This window comes from Choloepus didactylus, chromosome 7, assembly GCF_015220235.1.
Source record: "Choloepus didactylus isolate mChoDid1 chromosome 7, mChoDid1.pri, whole genome shotgun sequence".
Classification (NCBI taxonomy): domain Eukaryota; kingdom Metazoa; phylum Chordata; class Mammalia; order Pilosa; family Megalonychidae; genus Choloepus; species Choloepus didactylus.
Genome location: NC_051313.1, coordinates 62,641,957 through 62,665,119, shown reverse-complemented (window position 1 = coordinate 62,665,119; position 23,163 = coordinate 62,641,957). Strand labels below are relative to the sequence as shown.

General features: G+C 37.5%; 1 protein-coding gene across 2 annotated transcripts in view; it reads right to left on the bottom strand.

Moving 5' to 3' along the window:
- The window catches only part of MDN1 (midasin AAA ATPase 1), a 197,052-nt gene that overhangs the window by 97,592 nt on the left and 76,297 nt on the right, over positions 1-23,163 (bottom strand). For both annotated transcript variants that reach the window (XM_037843494.1, XM_037843495.1), the window contains exons 16-32: positions 20,896-21,107; positions 20,208-20,311; positions 18,381-18,525; positions 17,758-17,854; positions 16,628-16,741; positions 14,624-14,771; positions 14,244-14,354; positions 8,089-8,240; positions 7,450-7,628; positions 6,279-6,487; positions 5,947-6,093; positions 4,952-5,093; positions 3,507-3,641; positions 3,285-3,423; positions 2,569-2,707; positions 2,126-2,256; positions 845-989 (exon numbers count right to left, since the gene is read on the bottom strand). In XM_037843494.1, coding sequence (XP_037699422.1) covers positions 845-989; positions 2,126-2,256; positions 2,569-2,707; positions 3,285-3,423; positions 3,507-3,641; positions 4,952-5,093; positions 5,947-6,093; positions 6,279-6,487; positions 7,450-7,628; positions 8,089-8,240; positions 14,244-14,354; positions 14,624-14,771; positions 16,628-16,741; positions 17,758-17,854; positions 18,381-18,525; positions 20,208-20,311; positions 20,896-21,107 — 2,449 coding nt within the window. The remainder of the gene's footprint in view (positions 1-844; positions 990-2,125; positions 2,257-2,568; positions 2,708-3,284; positions 3,424-3,506; positions 3,642-4,951; positions 5,094-5,946; positions 6,094-6,278; positions 6,488-7,449; positions 7,629-8,088; positions 8,241-14,243; positions 14,355-14,623; positions 14,772-16,627; positions 16,742-17,757; positions 17,855-18,380; positions 18,526-20,207; positions 20,312-20,895; positions 21,108-23,163) is intronic.

The window sequence follows — 23,163 nt, the reverse complement described above, 5'->3', positions numbered from 1 at the left end:
TACAGTGATAATTTTTCTTCATATGCTATTGAGGAAAATTAGGCCCCAAACATCACGTTAACATTTCAGGCACCCACCAAGTTAAGTTACTAAGAATCTGATTTGCCTTCATTCAAGATCAACCCTCTATTTCTTCTCATCATCCCAGACCTATTACCTCACTATCCTTTCACTAACTTAACAGACCAGGACCCTACATGTAATGCTGACTTCTCCACCAAAAGACTTTGCGAACCTGAACGCCACAGGGTTGTTGGTTCCTGACTGGATCCAAATGTGACCTTCTAACCAAAAGGAAATGCCTGCCCTTTACTTTACCAACAGTCTGGCATAACCTTTAAGAGAACAGGTATGTTCCAACTGCAAAACCCTGTCCTTGCCTTTCTGTGTCACTGCCTACAGCTCTTCCCAGAAGGTTCCTGGCTGTGGTGTTTTTTGTTGTAGTTATTTTTGTCACTTTAAAAACAATCATAAAGCCAGACCAATACTTAAGAGAATGGACTCTAGATGCAGAGCTTGAGTTCAAATTTCAGTTCCAACTTTTCTATAAAACTGTGATTAATTCTATCACAGGGCTCCTATGAGCATTTGTTAGGGTAACGTGTGAAGAGACAGAAACACTGAAAGAAATTTCATCCACATACAGAAAGAAGTCAAATAAGAAAATGTTTACCTGTCCAAATTATTTTTTAAATCCAGTAGTGATTCTAAAATATCATTCTGGATTTTTACCTTTTACCCAAATAAAATTTCAAATCCATTTTCACACATTGTATTTATGGGTCCCAGTTAGTTGAGGTCAAAAACCAGAAAAAAAAATATGCTCCAGGAAACACAGTTTTACCTCTTTTTTTCCAAAGTCACCCCCAGGGTTCATGGTTGCTAAGATACGGAATTTTTTCCCAGCAGTCAACAGCTCTACCTCATTATCCTTGTCCTCTAGACTGCCTTTTTCAGCTAATACCAAAGACTTTTCCACTTCAAGGACACTAAAAGACAGAAAAAGTGAAGGGACTAAGATTAGAAACAGTTTATATATTCTTTCCATTTCATAGGCTTCAATGCTCTTTAAAAAGAAAAAAATGTTATCTCCTCTTCTAAGCCTTCACTATAGTCAAGGGTTTTCTACCACAAATTTTAAAATGAATCACTAACCCAATGCCTCTGTAAAAGAATATTTCTTGCCAAGTGAAAAAGAATACCTTTTTCCTCTTATGCCCTATTAAGACATTTGTCTTGAAAAAGGGAGTCTTGCAAGCAAATGTTCATAACAGCATTATTCCTAATAGCCAAAAGAGTGGAAACAACCCAAATATCCATCAACTGGTAAATCGATAAAAATAACGTGGTATGTCTACCCAATGGAAAACTATTAGGATTAACAAGGAACAAAATACTGATACGTGATACAATATAGATGAACCTCAAAAACAATAAAAAGTGAAGGAAGCCAGACAAGAAACCACTTATATGAGACGTCCAGAAAAGGCAAATCTAGAGAGACTGAAAGTAGATTAGTGGTTGCCTGGGGCAGGGGGTGGGATCAAGGATTAAGAATAAATGGGCATGAAGGATTTCACTGGAATAATGGAAATATTCATAAACTGGAAGGTGGTGATTGCAAACTCAGTAAATTTACTTCATGAATTGTACATTTAATATGGATAGATTTTATGATACATAAATTATATGTCATTAAAGTTATTAAAACAAGGAGAGAGAAAATTAAAGTTATTAAAACAAGGAGAGAGAAAACTGGGTGATGCTATATCAACTCATATTGGTCTGAGGTCTTGTGAAGCCTTGTTGCTGTAAGATCCAGGATTCTAATTCTAGTTCTTGCAAAAACTTAAGATAATGGGCACAAATTTGCCTTAAAAATGATTTTAATTCAGGCTCATTGGTTTTAGCCCTGCCACTCCACAGTCCCATTTTTCTGAATACTGATAGCAAAGTGGAAAAAACGAGGTCTCTTACAGGAGTGCTAAAGCAAAAAAAATAGTCATCATCATTTTCAAACATTTACTATGCACCTACAAGGACATTACTGTGCACAAGAATTAATATATCTAAAAATCAGACTGCAAACATATCAAGCACAGGCAGCGCTCTCACACATATGTACCTGTTGAGTCGTTCCAGGACAGAGTCATCAGCCAGTGAGATCTCATCCAACAGGAAAAAGCCATTTTCCTTCATGGCCAAAACCAGAGGCCCATTATGCCATTCAAAGAGCCTTGATGTGTCAACTTCCTCCTAGGGTGGGGGATTTATAGGGCAGGTGGGTCCAAAAGAGAATGCACAGATAGCTAGCTGATGTCAACTAGAGGAAGTAAATGTTGCACAGGAAAGAAGAATCTGAAAACAGGGGACAGAAACTGTGGGCCATGATACCCTTGCAGACCAGTGAAAATCTAAAGATTCATTCATTTACAATCAGGCTGGAACCTGGAATCCAAACACACCCCCCACCCCACCCCATGAACAAAACACCACAGTAGACTCATGTAAGCAAGCAATGTAGCTTTTGAAATGAAAGACCGTATCATTATCTGCTACAGAACAAACCTTTTCTTTTGGCTTCTGTCTCACTGGCCGCAGCCCTCCCAGGAAATCTGATGTCTCCATATGTAAGTGGCAGTTGACTGAGTATAATTTCTGATTTGCTAATGCTGCAAACACCTGACAGATCGTAGTTTTCCCACACCTGTTACAAAGATATACCAGTTTAACAGGAGTATGTCCTCTACATAAACACCCACAAATATACCAGTCAGCAAAAGAAAGGAGCCCTGGTGAAAGTTTCACTGCACAACACACAGTCGTGGCCAACGTGGGCCCCCCACACTCCAGGCTCTAGGCCCATCCTCAAAACATCATCCCATGTAATTCCATCCTTTCCTATTTCTACCAACAACCACGAAGGAGTGAGACAAGAAACCAGTCTTTATGGCCTTTCAAGAGACCCTACTTCACATGCTCTTCTCCTCGCCTATAGAATGCATCTCACTATTAAACAGGAAAAAAAACCTCATAATGATAATGATGCAAGAAACCATTCTTTTCCATAAGAGAGGAATCTAGTCTGAAAGTGGAGGAAAGTAAATAGATCTCCAACTTGTTTATTAAAAAAGGAGGAGGAGAGGAGGAAGGAAGGAAGAAAAGAAAGGAAAGGAAAGGAAAATAAATCATAAAGAATGCTTTCCTGAGGAGTCCTTCAGAGAAAAGTCAAGTAATTCTATGGAAATGAACTCTTATAACAAGGTATCGTCACAGAATTTTACCCAGTATCTCCAACCAGCAGCACTGGTTCACCAAATTCCAATGCCCTTCCCACCAGCATCGCCAGTCTCCGCATACCCTCAGTCCACACAATGTGGCTGAATTTGGACTCTAACATGGATATCTGAGTAGACAATTTACCTACCAAAGGAAAAATAAATATTTAGGGTTTTAATATCAGTACAACTTGAATCATTTTCCTGTGGGGTTTTTGACCTACTCACCCAGCAATTTTAGGACATTTTCTTTGGAGAAAAGAAACTGAGGACACAGTTTCTTCTTGAAATGTTTTTCAAGGACTTCTTGAATTACATCGACTTCTTCCTGCTTCCTGACTCGTCCTGCCAGAAGCAAAAAACCTTAAAAAAAAAAAAAGAGGAACCATCAAAAGTCTCTAGTGGCAAGATCAAGGGTTGGTGAGACTATGGATCAACAGTCAGTCATACACTGTAGGTGAAAGTAGAAATGTAAACAACTACTAGAAAACTGGAGAATCTATTAAAATTAACCGTATGTCTGCCCTATGCCCCAGCAATACTACTTCCAGGTATACTAAATGTAAATGAAAGCATGTATGCACCAAAAGACATATACAAGAATGTTCAGAGGGGCTTTATTCACAATAGCTAAAAAAACTGGAAATAATCCTTTTGTCCCTCAACAGATGAAAATTGTGTTATCGCCACACAAAGGGTTACCACATAACAATTTAAAAAAAATGAACGAAGTCTGGATACACATAAAAGCATAGCTGAATTTCACATTTCGCTAAGTGAAAGAAGCCATACCCAAAAGAGTACATACTGCATGATCCCATTAAAATGAACATGAACACAGGCAAAATCAATCAATGGTAATACAAATCAAGAGTAGCGGTTACTTTAAAGGGAGGTAACTGACTGGTAAGAGACATGGATGAGTACTTACATGTGTAGAATTTCATCGAACTTCACATGAAATAGTAGCATATTTCACCCACTTTACTATATATTGTACCTCAATAAAAAAGTTTTATAAAATGTGTTCCTCCCTTTATATATACTTTACCAGTAAATAAGAGAAAATAAAACTCCCATGGGCTAGTTTTTTTTTTTCCTGTCCTTATTAACTAATTACCCCATTAATGACTCTTCAGCATTTTTCATATCAGAAGACTCTGAAATGCATTCTATACTGTCACTGAGAGGAACATATGAATTATTCCTACAGATTAAACCAGAATTACCAAACCTGAGCCTCAGACAACATAATGACTTCTCTTGTAATGCGATATTATATAACAGACCTATCCATTTTCGGTATGTGCCTAAGGCAAAGGAGGAGAATCTGTAGTCACCACATTGATGAGTTGCAGATAAATGGTCCACAAAGCTATCACCAGCAACCCTCCTGAACTCCCAAAGGTTTTATGCCTTTAACTTGACTTCCACATGTGGTCACCACAAGCAAAGCGTGAGGAAACCTTAGCTACAAATCCTTATTAGTACAGAGCCCTGCAGAAACAGGACCATTTACAACATCAGCTGGGACTTGAGAGAGAAAGGCTCTGTTTCTGGAATTTCCAGTAAAATGTATACATCAACCACAACTGGGGGCAAGATTTGTTTTAACAAAAAGTTTGACATTTGTCATAACTTTATAATTTGAGAACACTGAATTGAAAACGTACCATTGTTGGCTAAATGCTGCAGCCAGTCATACTCTTTCTCAGTCTGCTCAGCCAGTCTGTACCTTTCAGCCCATCGGAACAGATCACGAAGCGTGATAAAGCCCTGCTTTCCGGCAAACACTGAAGAACTTCTTCGGTAGGACTATTAAATATCAAAACAAATGAAAAAGGGTATCAGTTGTAATCAATTGCAAGCATGTAGTTCAATTTGCAAAGAGGTCCTGATAAACTTAAATTTCCACTGAAATAATTTCTTCTGAGTAAGATTAATTTAAAAACAAGAAATGTAAAAGAACTGTAATCACTTGGAGAAAAATGTTCAAACTCATGTGTAAGTAAACAATGCAAATAAACAAACAGAATTCCCTATCTCATATGCCATATAGAAAAAAATTGATAAATAAAAATACAAATGGTGGCAAAGATGCAGAAGATCAGTCCCAAATATGGGACTCTAATGGTAAGTGTGTTAATTATTATTAACTTTCTGAAAAGTAATTTGGCAAGGTGTACTTTGTGATGAAGAACACTTTTAACCTATAAAATAAAATTAATTGGATGTTTAAAAACAAAACATAAAAAACTTGTAGCTTTGCAGTTGACAAAGGAGAGCCACAAAGAAAATATTTCTTCTATTCTGTTCATTTAAGGATTGTATCCATTTAAAAACAATGCAGTCTGTCACAGATCAATTCCAACCTAACAAAAATGCTGCAATATTATCCACAAGCAGGTCAACGTCATGATATTGACTTACATGAATATTGAAAAACTTTTAAGATGATGTTAAATTGTTAATCCACAAAACAAAACCAAAAATATGGATATTAGTGGAAAGCATGTTAAAAACAAGATCCTTACACTAAATATATATATATATATACATATATAGATTCCTGTTTCTACCAAGAGCTGTCAAATTTTGATCACCAAATCTAATAAACACATACCATCTGAAGCTAAGTGAAGGAAACTAACATGAAGAGATGAAATACCTGAAGGTCCAGCATGACTTTAACCAACTTGCTGCAATAGGAGGGTGGCAAACTGCACCGTTTGTGCAAGATCGTCTCCAACTCAGAGCTAGGCAATTCATCAAAGTGCAATTCCACAAACCGATTCCTGAAAGCCCTTGAAAGCACCTAGTAAATGCACAGAAGAACATGGTAATAACAGCCTTTTCATCTAATTTTTAAAATAGAGGCCCTCCCATTTACCAGGCAAAGAAAAAACCCTCCAAAAGAACTAAAAATGTTTCATTCTTACCAAGAAAGATTTTTACCCTGATATAGCAATGAATGGAAGAAAAGGGACAAACGCTACACACCTTTCTGCCTCCATAAAGTCCTGGAGGATTTTGGGTGGCAAAAAGCATAAACCGAGGGTGTGCTTTAACAACCTCTTGTGTTTCTGTTATGAGCAATTCACGGTTATCATCCAACAGTCTGTTCAGTGCCTCTAACACATCTGTAGGGGCCAAATTTAATTCATCCAAAATAATCCAGTAGCCCTTTCTCATAGCATCAATGAGAACACCTTGGAGGAAATAAACACAGGATCAGTGCATAAGTCAGTCCAAAGTTTTTAAAAATGTTATAGACAAACTATTATCATTAAATTTCAAAGGAAATTACAGTCTGCAGGTAGTCTTGCTCCAAAATAATCTGTGACCTTGCATATCAAGGAAGCACAATTTTCAATTAAAATATTCCCTTTCTTTCCCACTTGAGGAAGAGCCAGGGTGGACAGATACTGCACTGCCAACCTGTTTCTTTTTTTTCCCCTGCAGTCTAATTTCATTTTTATCACCACATTCTCATACCTATCCCCAGATTTCCTCTGTCCAATGTTTACCTCATTCTTTTGAGTCTCTGTGAAATGCAGCAGCTGTTCAACTGTACCTGTCAAAACTTGGGCCCTAGACAAGACCAGTGATAGCAAAAGGAAGCCGGGCCCTTAACCATCAACTAGGTCAGGCGACAAAAAAACAGCTATAATGACAGAGGTCCTTGTGCCTCCATTGGTACTATGGATTGTTCAAACTCCCAGTCCTATGGTGGTGAACTCATTTGTAAATAGGATCATCAAAGATCCTATTAGTTAAGATGAGGCCAAAATGAATCAGGTGGGTCTTACTTCAATACTACTAGAGTCCTTTATAAGCAAAATTTGGAAGACGTCAATAAGAGAGAGACTTACTGAGACAGAGATGGCCATGTGACACAGGCAGACATTGAGTTACAGGACTGCCAGCAAGCAACCACCAGCATACTACAGACTTCTGAGAAAGCATGGCCCTGTTGACATTGATTTTGTACATCTCACCTCCAAAACTGTGAGACCACAAATTCCTGTTGTTTAAGTCAACCAGTCTGTGATACTTTGTTACAGCAGCTTTGGTAAGATCTTTAGCCTCGAAAGGCTAAAGAATATTTCTTGGGGAAAAGGGTTTAAAAGAATGAACGACTAAATCCATGAAATGGACTATTAACCCCTACCTTCTTTAAATACAAGCTTCCCTGAGGAGTCGGATGTGTAGCAACCAATATACTCCTGAATATCAGTGTGTTCGTGATTGTTAATACGCACGCAGTGGTTTCCAGTAGCTGCAGCCAGCCACCGGATCAGGCTTGTTTTACCAACTGATGTCTCTCCCTGAATCAGAACTGGGTATGTTCTTTAAAAGATGAGCCAATAAAGCAATTTTAAAAAAAGGAAAAAAAAAAAAAAGAAGAAGAAACCAGAATTAACTTGAGTAATGAAGAATCAGTCAACATATCATGGAAGAACATTTTTATGTATCTATACATTACTGGTAGAATGGTTCTTAAGCCCTCAGAAGTTCCAATTTAAAAACAGTTCCTCTGAAAAATATTGAGGAAAGCAATTCCAACATCTCTCATTCTACTTAGAGTAACAGTAACAACTGATGAGTATTCATCAACAAAATACTGAAAAAAGCATCCATTCTGCTCCCACCAAAGGTGCAACCAGAAACAATGCTGTACTCCAGGAGAAAAGTTATTTAGTTAGCAAATGTCTAGCAACAGAGCACTGGGAAAGTGAAAGAAGTTAGACTAGAATGTCATCAATGAGTTTGCTACTTCTCAGAGCACCAAGAGAAAAGGTCCACATACCTTGCAGACACCACTCGGACTATATCTCTCAGGTTAAGCTTGACAGAAGATGTAAGAATGTATGTCTCATCTATTGTAGGCTCCTTGTCTCCCACCGATATCCAGTAGCCTTCGACCTGGATAAGCCGACCTCCTTTTGGTTCCGGAATAGGCTAAGAGACACAAGAGCTAGAGAAATCCTCCACAGTCCTACATCAATTACGGCATTCTTTCAGAAAGGGGTGAAAAGAGAGGAGAGAAGCTACCTTGTTCTGGGCACTCTCAACCCTAAAACCCATGGGCAAAATATGGAAAAAATAATTAGTTTGAGGAATGAGAACAAAATGATGACGTACTTGTTTTAAAAGTGGACTGTGGGTAGGTGAGTTTGGGAAAAAAACTTGAATTAAAACAATTTCTCAGATATTTTATGATTCAGTTCTCTTCTCTCACTTATTAAAATTCCAACTGATGAAGTATTTTGGTCAAAAACATGTTATTTCATAAAAATCATGTTCCACCAAAAAGGGCCACCAGTGTTGTACTGAGGCAGGTGGCTTTTGCACACTCTGGATCCTCTAGAAGACACTAAAAATAATTCTGACCCTCAGAGAAACCACTTCATTAAGGACAGTAGTGTGGATAATGGGATAATCTTTCTAAGATATGGTGAAGTTGAACCATACAAAATTGCCAGTTTTATAGATCAGAAATGGTCAAAGTGTGGCTAAATCATAGCCATGGAAAAGTACTCTCCTAGAACATTTGGTCAGATGACCTGGAGCTATAACTCTGGGCATTGCTTTTAAGGCTCCTTAGTTGGACCGAGAACAGCACAGAACAGCAATCTTCTAAGCTTCCATCACCACTATAAAGAACCCACATAAAAAATGACCAAGTTCGTGGATAATAGTCAAAGCAAACAAAAAACAAGGGGGTGGGGAGGATGGGTCCAAAATAATTACAAGACCCAGTGGCCTTGTCTTCCTAAAGAGCAAGCAATCAACAGGTAAAAAAGCCAGTTGAGTTGATAAGCCAGTTTCTCTCAGCCTTTTTTAGAACTCTGCTATTCTGTAAGTTACTCTGTTAAACTCGAATGGCTGCTGTTTATAAATAGCAAAAATAAAACAACAACAACAAAATACCCAAACATCAATCAGAAAGAAACTAGGAAGATAAATTATGGTGCAAGCATTCAATGAAAAACTATGTGGTCATTAGAAAGCATGACACAGCGATCTTTTGTGCAGACACAAAAATATATTCAAAATGAAAATATGCTCAATATCATTAGCCATTAGGGAAATATAAATCAAAACCACAATCAATGAAATACCATTTCACATCTACTAGAATGGCTACTATTTAAAAAAAAATAAAAAAAGAAAATTGCAAGTGTTAGAGAGGATGTGGAGAAAAGGAAACACTCATTGCTTGTGAGAATGTAAAATGGTGAAACAGCCGTGGAAGACACTTTGGCATTCCTCAAAAAGTTAAGTATGGGGGGGGAACCTAAGATGGCAGCTAGGTGAGACAGGGCAAAAAAACACCTTCGTGAAAAATACTAGATAAAAACCAGAAAGTGACCCAGAACACCAGTTCCGGTGACGCACCAGCCAGACAAGGCCTGCTAAATCCACAGGGACCGTGCAATTGGTGAAACCGGGAGTCTGCGTTCTGAAACGAGTGAGTGAGCCAGGTGAAAGTCCAGCAGCGGCGCTGCAGTGTGTGGAAACCATGAATTGGCATTTGGAGACAGACCCAGTTCTTTAAAAAAAAAAAAAAAAAAAAAACCCGGGAACAGCTGCAGACACGGCGGCAAGAACAGCACAGTGAAGCGCAGCAGGAATGGCTGTGCCAACACCTCAATATCTGGCATGGAAGATAGCCCTTCCGACACCCACTGCTAATTGTCTCGGAGCCAGGAGGGCAGAGGAGAGCCAAAAGGAGAAAAAAACTGAGCCCCTTGCAGCCGTCTTCCTGGCAGGCTGGGGACGCTCCTGCCCAGGGCCAGAGCCACAGCCCAGAGCCAAGCCAAGGGGCCCAGTGTGACAGGGAGGGTTTCTCACAGCACCGCGCACACGCTACAATATCGGCCGTGGACAGTGGCCTTTAGTGCACCCACAGCTAATTGTCCCGGAGCTGGGAAGGCGGAGCTGTATGAAAAGGGGGAAATTAACACACCCCATTCAGCCATCTTTACAGCAGGCTGGGAATGCCCATGCACAGCCCGGTGGCCCAGGGCTTCCCTGGAGGGTCAGCATGCACTTGTGACGTGGCACAGCCTTCCCTCAGCAGAGGTCCTGCAAGAGCACGGCTAAGAAGGGGGACCTGCTCAGAAATGCCAGGGACCCTATGCCAATACCAAGGACTTGTGGGTGAGAGGCAGAGACAATCTGTGGCAAGACTGAAATGAAGACTTAAACTCTTGCAACAGTCTTAAATCTCCAGGAACACGTAGGAGGTTTGATTATTAAAGTTGCCCTGCCTCCCTAACCACTCAGACACACGCCCCACATTCAGGGCAGACAGCACCAACAACACACCCAAACTTGGTGCACCAATTGAACCCCACAAGAATCAGACCCCCACACACCACAAAGACAAAGTTGGGGAGAACTAACTTGATGGGAATAGGTGACTTGCGGACACCATCTGCTGGTTAGTTAGAGAAAGTATACGCCACCAAGCTGTAGATCTGACAAACTAGAGATTGGTATTTTTCAGATTCTGAAAGAACCCTATCAAGTAAAGCAAATGCCAAGAGGCCAAAAACAACAGAAAATTTTAAAGCATATGATAAACCTAGACGATATGGAGAACCCAAACCCAAACATCCAAATCAAAAGATCAGAGGAGACACAGTACTTGGAGCAATTAATCAAAGAACTAAAGACAAACAACGAGAGCATGGCACAGGATATAAAAGACATGAAGAAGAGCATGGCACAGGATATAAAGGACATAAAGAAGACCCTAGAAGAGCATAAAGAAGAACTTGCAAGAGTAAATAAAAAAAATAGAAGATCTTATGGAAATAAAAGAAACTGTTGACCAAATTAAAAAGATTCTGGATACTCATAGCACAAGACTAGTGGAAGCTGAACAATGACTCAGCGTCCTCAAGGACCACAGAACGGAAAATGAAAGAACAAAAGAAAGAATGGGGAAAAAAATCGAAAAAATCGAAATGGATTTCAGGGATATGATAGATAAAATGTCCAAATTTAAGACTCATTAGTGTCCCAGAAGGGGAAGAGAAGGGTAAAGGTCTAGAAAGAGTATTCAAAGAAATTATTAGGGAAAACTTCCCAAACCTTCTTCACAATATAAATACACAAAGCATAAATGCCCAGCGAACTCCAAATAGAATAAATCCAAATAAACCCACTCCAAGACATATTCTGATCAGACTGTCAAATACTGAAGGGAAGAAGCAAGTTCTGAAAGCAGCAAGAGAAAAGCAATTCACCACATACAAAGGAAACAACATAAGATTAAGTAGTGACTACTCAGCGGCCACCATGGAGGTGAGAAGGCAGTGGCATGACATATTTAAAACTCTGAGAGAGAAAAATTTCCAACCAAGAATACTTTATCCAGCAAAGCTCTCCTTCAAATTTGAGGGAGAGCTTACATTTTTCACAGACAAACAAATGCTGAGAGATTTTGCTAATAAAAGACCTGCCCTACTTCAGATACTAAAGGGAGCCCTACCAACAGAGAAAGGAGAGAGAGATACAGAGAAATTTAACAGACATATATAGAACATCACATCCCAAATCACTAGGACACACATTCTTCTCTAGTGATCACGGATCTTTCTCCAGAATAGACCATATGCTGGGACATAAAACAAGCTCAATAAGTTTAAAAAAATTGAATTTATTCAAAGCACACTCTCTGACCACAATGGAATGCGAATAGAAGTCAATAACCATCAGAGATTTAGAAAATTCACAAACAAGTGGAGGGTAAAAATGAGAGGGAGATGAAAACATTCCTGGATAATCAAAAGCTGAGGGACTTCATCACCAGTAGATCAGTCCTATAAGAAAAGCTAAAGGGAATTGTGCAGGCTGAAAGGAAGGGACACTAAACAATTGACTAAAACCACATGAAGAAATAAAGATTTCCAGTAAAGATCACATGGTAAATATAAATACTAATACTACTGTATTTTTTATTTGTAATTCCACTATTTACTTCCTACAGGATCTAAAATACATAAAGTGTAATGATAAATCAGTGGTTTTGGACTCAATGTAAAATATGTAATTTTTGACAAGAACTACATAAAGGAGGGGGAATGGAGGAGTATAAGAACAGAGTTTATGTGTCCTATTGAAGTTAAGCTGGTATCAAAGAAAAACAAGACTGTTACGGATTTAAGAGGTTAAATTTAAGCCCCACAGTAAACACAAAGAAGGTGTCAGAGAATATGACCATAGAGATTGAAAGTAGAGTATGGGTTACGAGAACTAGGGGAAGGGGCAATGGGGAGTTAAGAAATGAGTGTAGGGTTTCTCTTTGGGGTGAAGGGAAATTTCTAGTAATGGATGGTAGGAAGGTGACGGCATTGCAACATTCTGAATGTGATTAATCCCACTAATGAAATGCTAGGGAGGGAGGGGGTGGAAAGGGAAGATTTAGACTGTATATATGTTTCTACAATTGTTTAAAAAAAGAAAAAAAAAAGATAGTCTGAATAGATAATGACAATTAAATGCCAAGGATGATCCTGGATGGGATCTGAGGATGGAGGAGAGGAGGCTCAAAGGGACACAGTTGGGATATAAGGGAAAAAAAAAGGAAATATAGAATGTAAGCTTTGTATCAATGTTGAATTTCTGGAACTTCTTAGCTGTGCTTAAAGGGATTGCAAAAAAGAATGTTCTTGTTCATGGGAAATGTATAGACAAATTATATTGTTTGTTCAAGGATGTGTGCAGCCTGCTCTCATATGTTCAGAAGACAGAGCAATAGATGATGGATGATAGGGAGGGAGGGAGGGAGGGAGGCAGAGAGGGAAAGAAAGAAATGGTGGTGTGACAGGATGTTAAAGTTGGTGGATTGGGGTATCGGGGGAGGGGGGTCGGGATATGCTGGAGTTCTGTGTATGGGGTTTATATTGTTTTTGCAACTGTTCCTGTAAGTTTGACTTTATTTCAAAATAAAATAAAATAAAAAAAAGTCAAGTATAAAATTATCATATGACCCACCAATCCCACTTCTAGGTATATATCCACAAAAATAGAAAGCAGGGATTCGAACATTCATTTGCACACGAATGTTCATAGCAACATTATGCACAATTGCCGACAGAGGAAGCAACCCAAGTGTCCATAAACTGATGAATACATAATAAAAATGTGTTATATACACACAGTGGAATATTACTCAGCCCTAGAAAGGAATGAAGTTCTGATACATGCAACAACATGGATGAATCTTGAAGACATCATGGTCGAATGAAATCAGTCAGACACAAAAGGACAATGTTGTATGATCTCACTGATAAGGAATAATTAGAATAAGTAAACTCTCCCCAAATCAGAACTGGGTACGTTCTTTAAAAGATCAGCCAATAGAGCAATTTAAAAAAAGGAAACGGAAGAGGTAGAAAAAGGGGAATTAATGCTTAAATTGTACAGAGTTTTTATCTGGGATGACGGAAGGGTTTTGGTGGCAGGTGGTGGTGGTGGTAGCACAATATTGTGAACATAATTGACAGCACTGAATTGTATATTTGATTGTAGTCGAAGAAATTTGGGGCTGGATATGTTACTAGAATAAAAATTCTAGTTAAGCTAGGAAGAAAAGCTAGAGCATATTCTTACAAAATCTTCCCATTTACATTAAAAATATATTAGAATTTTCCTCAATAAAGCTATACACCAAACACACACACACACACACACCAGAATTTGAATGTAGAAGAAAAAAAATACATATATTCTAATTTACGTGGAAAGGACTATTTGCAGGGTTTAAATTAGAAGTGTAGAATTATGGGGAACTAACACCATCTAAGACAGACATTTCTGTAATGTTTCAAGTTTTTGTAACAGACATCACTTTTTAGAAAAAGGTTTTGCAAAACAACAGCTGAAAATCTGATAATTCAGCCTTTCATTTATAGATTAAACAAACATTCAAAAATAAAAAAAACATACCTGCTTCAGCAGACTTTTGACATTGCCAGAGACAATGTGTTGACAAATGAGCTTCTGAACTATGGGATGTGATGCCCTGTCAAGTTGTGTTAAGAAACCCAAACAAAAGCCCTAGAAAAAACAAATATGCAGAACATTAATTAACCTTTAACAGTAACAGGCCAACTTATTTCAGGAACAAAATTCAACTTCTTGGGTGGTGCTGCTTCCCAGGACAACTTTTAAATGTGATGACAGAAAAGGGACAGGAGAGTTCTGGTATAAATTAGTTCTAAGATAATCTGACTAACTGGAGTGTACTGGCGAACCTGGCATATGCCTCCCCCTTCCCACAGTGAACCCATCCACCAAGCCCTTCTCCAAAGTGACTTTACAAAGACCTCATAGAGAGAGCGCTGGATGTTGCTACAGGGATTGAAGGCTGCAAATCGCAGGGCCCTGCAGAGAGTCCGAAGGCTGTAGTGAGGTCTATGGCCTGTACCATCCACCAATTTGGTTCCAGACTCCTTCCGCACAGTTGTGTAGAAGCTGCAAAGAGGATGCAATTCAGGTGACTTTATTAACAAGTAAATACTTATTATTTTGCTGTTCCTCCCATCTCACTACAGAAAGTCCAAAGCCATTTTTATAGATTAAAAAAATGGTCATGCTTGCACACCACTATCTAGAGCATGAATCAAAATCTCTCACGGATTCTTTTTTTAAATCTGTTTTTCACATATTCCAAGGCTATCTTTCAAAATAGTAAAATGAAATCTATCAACTTGCTTTGAAAAATTGGAAAGTACGAGGTCCACTTCCTCTGGCAAAAGGTACCAATGGAGGGAGGTGAGAAGTTTCTGTCTCTTAAGGAAAAAACAGTGAGATGTGTTACCCAGTGTTCCAGAGTCGGCTCTAACTTGAGCAGGAAAGGAAGTCCTTGTGTAATATAAAATGGTGATGGACAAACATACAGAGAACAACAACTATGGTGTTTCAAAAGGCTATGGATGTGGCTATAATCAGTGATTTAAAAAATATTAGAAAGCATGAAGGTATGACCAATACTGTTGTCACTACTACACTTTAGAAGTCCAGAAGATGGCAAGATGGAAGAGGTTTCAGAATGAAACACGAAGTGCCTCAAATTAAAAAAACTCATGAAATTCATAATTAGCTACCACAGAATCAAGTGTAACCAAGTATGTGTCACAGCTGAAATGCAAGTTCCTGCCCAAAGGGGTCTGGCTTGCCTCTGCAATCTACCTACATATCCCCAGTCAGAATGCAGAATCTATGTTCCAGAAATGGGCTATATTTATAAAGAGTACATGCACCATTTGTACTATCAGCATTTTATAAGAGGCTCTGGTTTATCTAGCCTCACTGCTCTATCTCCAGCTTCTTGAATTTTAACTACACATTTTAGATTTTTGTCCAAATATTCTTGACTAATAAAAAATGTTTCAGTTTGAGGATGTGGTATGGTAAACCATTCCAAACCATTATGAACAAACGCGTCCTTAACTAACCTATTTAAAATGGTACTCCTGACCCTCATTTTCTAACTCTTACTCTGCTTTGTGTTATTTTCCTTCACTTGTCACAATGTTAAATTGTACTAAGAATCTTAGTTATTTTCACCATTAGAATTAAAGCTTTAAAAGAAGAACCAGAATTTCATCTGCCTTATCAACTTACAGTCTTATCCCTAGCACCTGGGCACTCAACAAATACTATTTTATAAAAAAAGAATGAACAAACCAAAAAATACACAGTAAAGCACCAGTATGAACCTACTTCAACCCCTTTACACATTATATATTTCTTTCTAATAGACACAGAGGAAGTCAAGTTAGTGACTTGCCCGGGATGACACAATAGTTTCTGGGAGAGCCAGTACTAGAATTCAGGTTGCCTGACATAGAAGACCATACCCTTTCCATACGGCATACAAAACCAAAAGGGAAAGAATCAAAATAAAGTACCAAGACCAAACTTGAGTGAATCAATTATACTGAACTTTTTAAATACATCCCACATAGCAAGTATGCAAATTGCAAATAGAAAAGTAAGATACCATCAAGATAGGTCAAAATACAAGCCATTTATATCTCCTCCAGGAACTCAAACTCTTAGTTATGAATAAAGAAATAATTAGAAGAGCATTATCTATTTGTTTTACATATTCTCATGTAGTAATTATAGCTTTCTATGTAGGTTTCCTTAGGAAAACAGGTTCATAAAAGGTTACAACTTTAACATAGAAATCCAAGTAATAAGCTTTCCATCAGTCTGCTCTGGTTAGAAGCAAAAAAGAAAAGAAGAAAACACATATGTACATATGCATGAGATACTTTTTAGGTTCAGAAGAAAAGTTTATAGACCCACCAAAGAGAACCTACTTTATGATTCCTTGAACCGTGCTCTTATTCACACTCAATCCTTTCAGATAATCCACAATCAGAATTTGTAAATCTTCTTTACTCTCCAATTCTTCCACATAAAGTTCTGTGAACCTATAAGGCAATTACTATACAATAACCACATTTTAGGAAACAATACATTTAGGAAATTATTCTGACAGAAAAATATGAGATAGAAATTCTGTAAGTTCATTTTAATTACCTGTAATATAAAATATTAAAGCCTTTTTGACCTGAGATACACCGATCATAATGAAATAAAAAATACTGCAAATGTTACCAAAAATACTACCATTGTTACTTCTACTATGTTATAAAATCCTAAGTATAGTCCTAGCAAGAAGAAACAGTTTCAAAATAAGACTTACTAATCCTTATTTTAAGAAGGTATTTTTTATCACAACTATGTGTAACAAAAAATAAACCCCCTCACCATCAAAAATAAAACTGTTGGTGCAAAAGAAAATACATACTTTAACATTGCTCCTAAACTTCCCCTAGGAAGATTTTATTACTTTTATAATGGGGAGTGGGAGAGGGGGGAATCTCATAAACTTTTAACACTACTTTTAAATTCAAAAATGGAACAAAAGATTACCAAGAACAATAAATTTGGATATGTACTAAATGTTACATACACAAAACAACAACAACTAAGAACCTGTTCCTGTCTGTACTTAGCAATAAAAGTAACTTAAAAGGCCTTTTACAAATTGGCCTGGTCCAAAGAGGACTGTGTTCCTAAAATGCACTTGTACTGTTAAATCATATACTACTATATTGCTATATAAAAATCTTCTAGTAGCTACAAGGGCGCATCAGAACCAAAAGGAAGGAAAGATCTTTGCCTCAACAATATCCATGAGCAATTAAATGTCATACTAACACCCTGAAGGAAGTTCTCCAATATTCTGGAGTTTCCCTTATTCCTACCACCTATAGAAAACAGAGGAATACGACAAATAAAGAACAATATGATTCTTCTTTTAGAGGCCAAAAAATGTCAAACACTCTCTTCATTGTTATAAAGTTTGGCTCCATTAATATTACCAATCAATAATCAAATAGAACCTTTAAAAAACTTCGGTAGCCAGACCACATCTTCTTACCTATTTCTTATTCCCGATGGGAGATTTCTTTTGCCCACATCAGTTGCTGGATTCATACAGGCAAATAAATGGAAGTCAGAATGGCGAACGAGTGGCTCTGTTAAGAGAAAATATAAATTCTCAACAACTTGAAATAGTTATGTAATCAGCCACAAGCACCCAGACCCAGCAACCCTGCCTCAGGCTGAGTCAGGTTGGGGCTGGCTGCTCAAACCTTCGTTGCCTTTTCTGAACGCCCTCTGAAACCACCATGCAGACCTATGTATACAATTTAATCATATGCTCCATTCCTCTGCCTTTTAGAGTGTGGTTGTTCACTGTTATTTCTCTTTTTTAAATCATCCATTCACCTGTATATCTTCTGTCACTGTGTGCATGTATCAAGAATCCAAAACCCAAATGCCTTGACAAATTGTCTTATTCTTCTTTGCATTCTTCACACCATCTAACAACAGTAACCTGTGCTTTGCAGAATAATACTAACTAGCTAAGGAATTAACAAATCCTAAGGAACTAACAAATCCTATCAAGATTCAACCGATAGGACAATCAACCTAACCAAAAGAATCTCACTCTTAAGTTGCCAAAAGGCTTCGCACTAATTCAAAGGGACAAAGTGCTACCTGTGTCTCCTCGATCCAGCAACACCAGGGAGCCAGAGGATCCTTCAAGTAAACCACTCAAGCATTCTAATGTTTCTGGAGCTGCCAGATTAATCTCATCCAACAAGATCCACTCTCCTTTCTTTACAGCCTGAGCTAATGTGCCCTATAAGAAGACAAAGTAAAATGTTAAGAATCCATTTCATAGCTTATGAGGGGTGACACGTGGTTGGGAAAGCCATATGGACCACACTCCCCTTTGTCTAGTTTATGGATGGATGAGTAGAAAAATGGGGGCAAAAAAAAAAAAAAGGCACCCAGTGTTCTTTTTTACTTTAATTGCTCTTTTTCACTTTAATTTTTATTCTTACTATTTTTGTGTGTGTGGTAATGAAAATGTCAAAAATTAATTTTGGTGATGAATGGACAACAATATAATGGTACTGTAAACAACTGAATGTACGCTTCATTTTGTATGACTGCATGGTCTATGAACATATCTCAATAAAATGAATGGAAAAAAAAAAAAAAGAATCCATTTCAAATAAAGTCAAACTCACCAGGAGCAGTTATGCAAGCAGGGTTAGAAAAAGAGCCAAAGGCAAACCTCTCCCACTTGACAAGCTTAATCCTATGCCTTAACAGCCAATCACTGCCAGCAGGTCTGCATAGTTAAGGTCAAGTTAACTTTTTAAATGTCTAAAAGGGCCAGGGCCCTAAAAAGCGAGATGCAATAAACTAGGATCTCTCATTACATGGATGGTTAGGTAAATGATAACTTACAAGTATTCACATGTGAGTTAAAACAGCTATTAAAGGCACCCAAAATAAAATGAGGTCAGGATTGAGTATACCAAGATCAGATAAACATCTAAATCAAGAGTGTTTAGTGTTATAATACGTAGTCTTTCATAGTTGCTGGAGATCAAAATGAATCTTTCCTCAGCACTAGTTCACTGGTTTTATCTCTGAGTTCTGTTCATGCCCTTCAAAGAGCAAAGAAAAATAAAACTTATAATCTATTCATCTGGCACATCACCAAAAACTGAATTGTTTTACTATTATTAAACTGCTCTATATTTTTGTCTTTATGCTGATCCTAACAGAAAATCTTCCAAATTTAATTTAAAAAATAAAGCAGAACAAATTTACTAATTCTAGTGAATTGCAAAGTCATGAAATATAAACCTTATTTTGGAAGCACATGACATTTTAATTGGTTCTATAGCAATAATCATATTAAGATTAAGCACTGATGACCAAATTTCCCACACCAATGGACATAAGCTTGAGTGAATTGTCTCTAACCAAAACATAATCTCAAGTAAGACTCCTACCTCCTTTAGGGACATACAGGGATGGTCTAAAGAGTGTCACAGAAGGAGTCATTAAAAAAGAAAAGAGCCTAAGTCATGAACATTTAATCAAGCTGATCTTTCCAACAGGGTCACAGGACAGCAAAAAGTACAGCTCTCTATGCTCAGGAATCAAAAATGGGGCAATAAAGTGAATGGTCCCCAATACCTATCTATTTACCTCTCCCTCCTCTTTCTCTCTCCCTCCCTCCCTCCCTCCTTTCCCCCCACTCCCCTTCTCTCATCCATGACCATGAAAGACTACAGAGTCAACTATTCATCTTCAACTACATCTTTAAAAAAATAAGAATGGTGCTCATGAAGATCTTATAATTTCCACAAAGGGCATTTTTCAAAAATCTTCCCTCCAACTCATGATTTCATTAAGCACTAGAAATATCCTCATGAAAAGAACACCAGTATCAGCCTGCCTAAAGCTTACATTTTGTGTCAAATCAACATTTCCTTAACCTAAATAACTGAAACAAAATACCTCTACAAATGCAAATAATAGGGCATTTTCAGTCATTTTCATCTGTTGTTGGGCATGGTTGAGCCTAAGACCAAATGCTTCCCATTTCTCTTTTAGGAGTAATCCTAGAAAACAATAAAGATAAGCATTTAACACACATTTTGAGTTCTAATATATACAACTTTTAAACACACACACATACAAAAAGAAAAAAATGTATGACTAAAGCTCACAAAAGTTAAGCATTTTAGATAGGAATGCAAAAAAATAAGTTCAAACACCTATATAATGCTAAGTGCCAGCCACTATACTAAATAACTCATTTGTATGTACAAATATGAACTAATTCATTTATCATTTAAAACAACCCTTTGAAGGAGGTACTCTTACTCCCCATTTTATAGATGAGAAAGCACAGATAATTTATTTAAGCTGTCAAAAGGCCCCTGGATATGGATTCCAGCTCTCTGGAAATAAGCTTTTTTCTGAAAAAATTTGACCCACTGACCACTACCTGAAATGTATACATAGCATTACCAGACACATGTTTCTGTGGAAATCCTGCACTTCAAAATCTGTCACACTTTTTCTGTAAGTCCTAGGAAGTTCCAGTTTGTATTGCTTTATTCATCGCCCCCAAACTCCTCTCCTACTATAGCTAAGTGCCTGTCTCCTGCCTTCCTACCACCAGCCTGGGTTGCAGCCTTACCAGATTCACCCTCTTTTCCATCCTTGTTAATAGCTGACTTGTGCACATGCTGCATCAGTCTGAGGAGATCATGCCACCGTTTCTGCCTATAGCAGGTCTGAATGTGTCCCAAGAATGTAAAGTTTTGCTTCTTAGAAAACGTCTGGGCAAAGAGGTCCTCAAATCCTTCCCGTAAGGGTAGCCAAATAAGTTTATGGTCCACCGGTTTGTAACTGAAACAAAAGGTATATGATTCACAAACTTCTGAAGCCAATACTAATTAGAGAGCATGGTTCAGAAAATAGGAATAGACCAAGGATTTTTCTTTAATCAAAATCAGAAACCCTACCAAAACATTAAAATCCTACATTACAGTTTTAAATTATATTTTACCCACCCCCAAGTATTTGAAGGGCCTATTTTAAAAACCTGAAATTCCTATTTGAGCCAAGGAATGTCATTTATTTTATTAACATGCTTCAAAAAACATCATGTATGGGACTTAATGATAAAGCATATTTCATTAAGACCTACCAAAAATTTTCAGGACATTTCACAAGAAAAACACAACTTCTGAAACTGATTTACTTAAATAAAATGAAATCAGTTAGCCCATGCATCAGTTTCAGAAAAAAAGGTTCCAGGATTGGGGGTGGAAATCTCAGGCATTGTAATGGTTTATTAGCCCTCAACTCTTATTTTTTTGGTATTTAGTTTCTCTCTTATTGCTTAGCATTTAATTTCTGTTATGATTAAGTTACAAAATCAAACTCAAATTTAAAAATTTCCCTGGGGGAGAGAAAAACAAGACCAAGTTGTAGCTAAAAGATAATTTACTCAAACCAGCACTATTTGTTCCTTCTTATCACCATTTAAAATTTATTATTTGAACATTTGGAACTCTTAAGTATACAATTTTCTGTAGCCCAAGATACTAAATACTACAATCTAGTAGACAATGACATAAATTATATTTCCAAGAAAAACAATTTAAGTTGAGAACCAAAACAACACCTAACTATGTTTCAAAAGAGTCAAGAACAATTAGAGAACTCAGGGATTACTATTTATTTGCTAATTTTTGAGGGAGAGACGAGAGGAGTAAAAACCCAATGCCCTGATACTAGCATCTGTATGGTAGAGTCTGGTATGGGAATTTCAAACTCATTTTCACTTATCAGTAGACATTAATGACATTAATGAAGGTATTTCTTTATTCTATTTATTCAACAAATGCTTATTAAGCACCTGCTATATGTTAGGCATTGAACAAACCAAGACCCGCAACATCCTGCCATTATGCAGCTTGATATCTAATGAAAGGTAGAGATGACAAAGAAATAAATCTTTGCATTGTATGGTATTTTTTTATTATCTTTTTTACTGTTCATTAAAAAATATTTTTTTCATAGTACTGAATATGTTCAAGTGCTGACTGTGGTGATGAATGCACAACTATTTGATGATACTGTGAACAACTGATTGTACACTATGGATGACTGTATGGTATGTGAATATATATCTATAAAATTGCAGGGAAAAATATAAACAGAGATACAAGTGCTAGAGAAAACATGGAGAGAAGGATATACCTATTCACTGTTGGTGGGGAAGTAGAATGATGTAGCCTATCTGGAGGACAGTGTGGTGGTTCCACAAGAAGCTAAGTATGTGGGTGCCATAAGGTCCTGCAACCATAATATGGGATATATACTTGGAAGATCTGAGAGCAGGGACATGAATGGACATATGCACACTGGTGTTTATGAAGGCAGTATTTCCAATTTGCAATGGTTGGAGGTGACCTAAGGGTACATCAACTGATGAACAGAATGGTGAACTGTGGTGTATGCATACAATGGAATAGTGAGCAGCTGCAAGAAGAAGTGAAGCTATGAGACATGCAATGAAGTTAATGGATCTTGTGGCCAACATTTTGAGTGAAGTACACCAGAAACGAAAAGACAAACTTATAATGACTCACCAATATGGACTAACTACAATGTGTAAACTCTGAGAACTGAATCTTAGAGCACAACTTATCAGGGGAACACTTATTGTAATGGTCCCTAGATTACAGGCTCTTAAAGCAGTCACATCTATTCCTGAGTTGTAATGGCTGTCTCCAAATTCTGAGATGCTGAGCTCTTTGCGTATAACTTGGTCGGTCTCAGGAATCTGGGTATCTGTTAACACCTGAAACTCAGAAATAGAGCTCAACATCTATGAATGTCAGTATCACCACATACAGCAACTGTTAAAAAAGCTGAAAAACAGTTTAGACTTTAT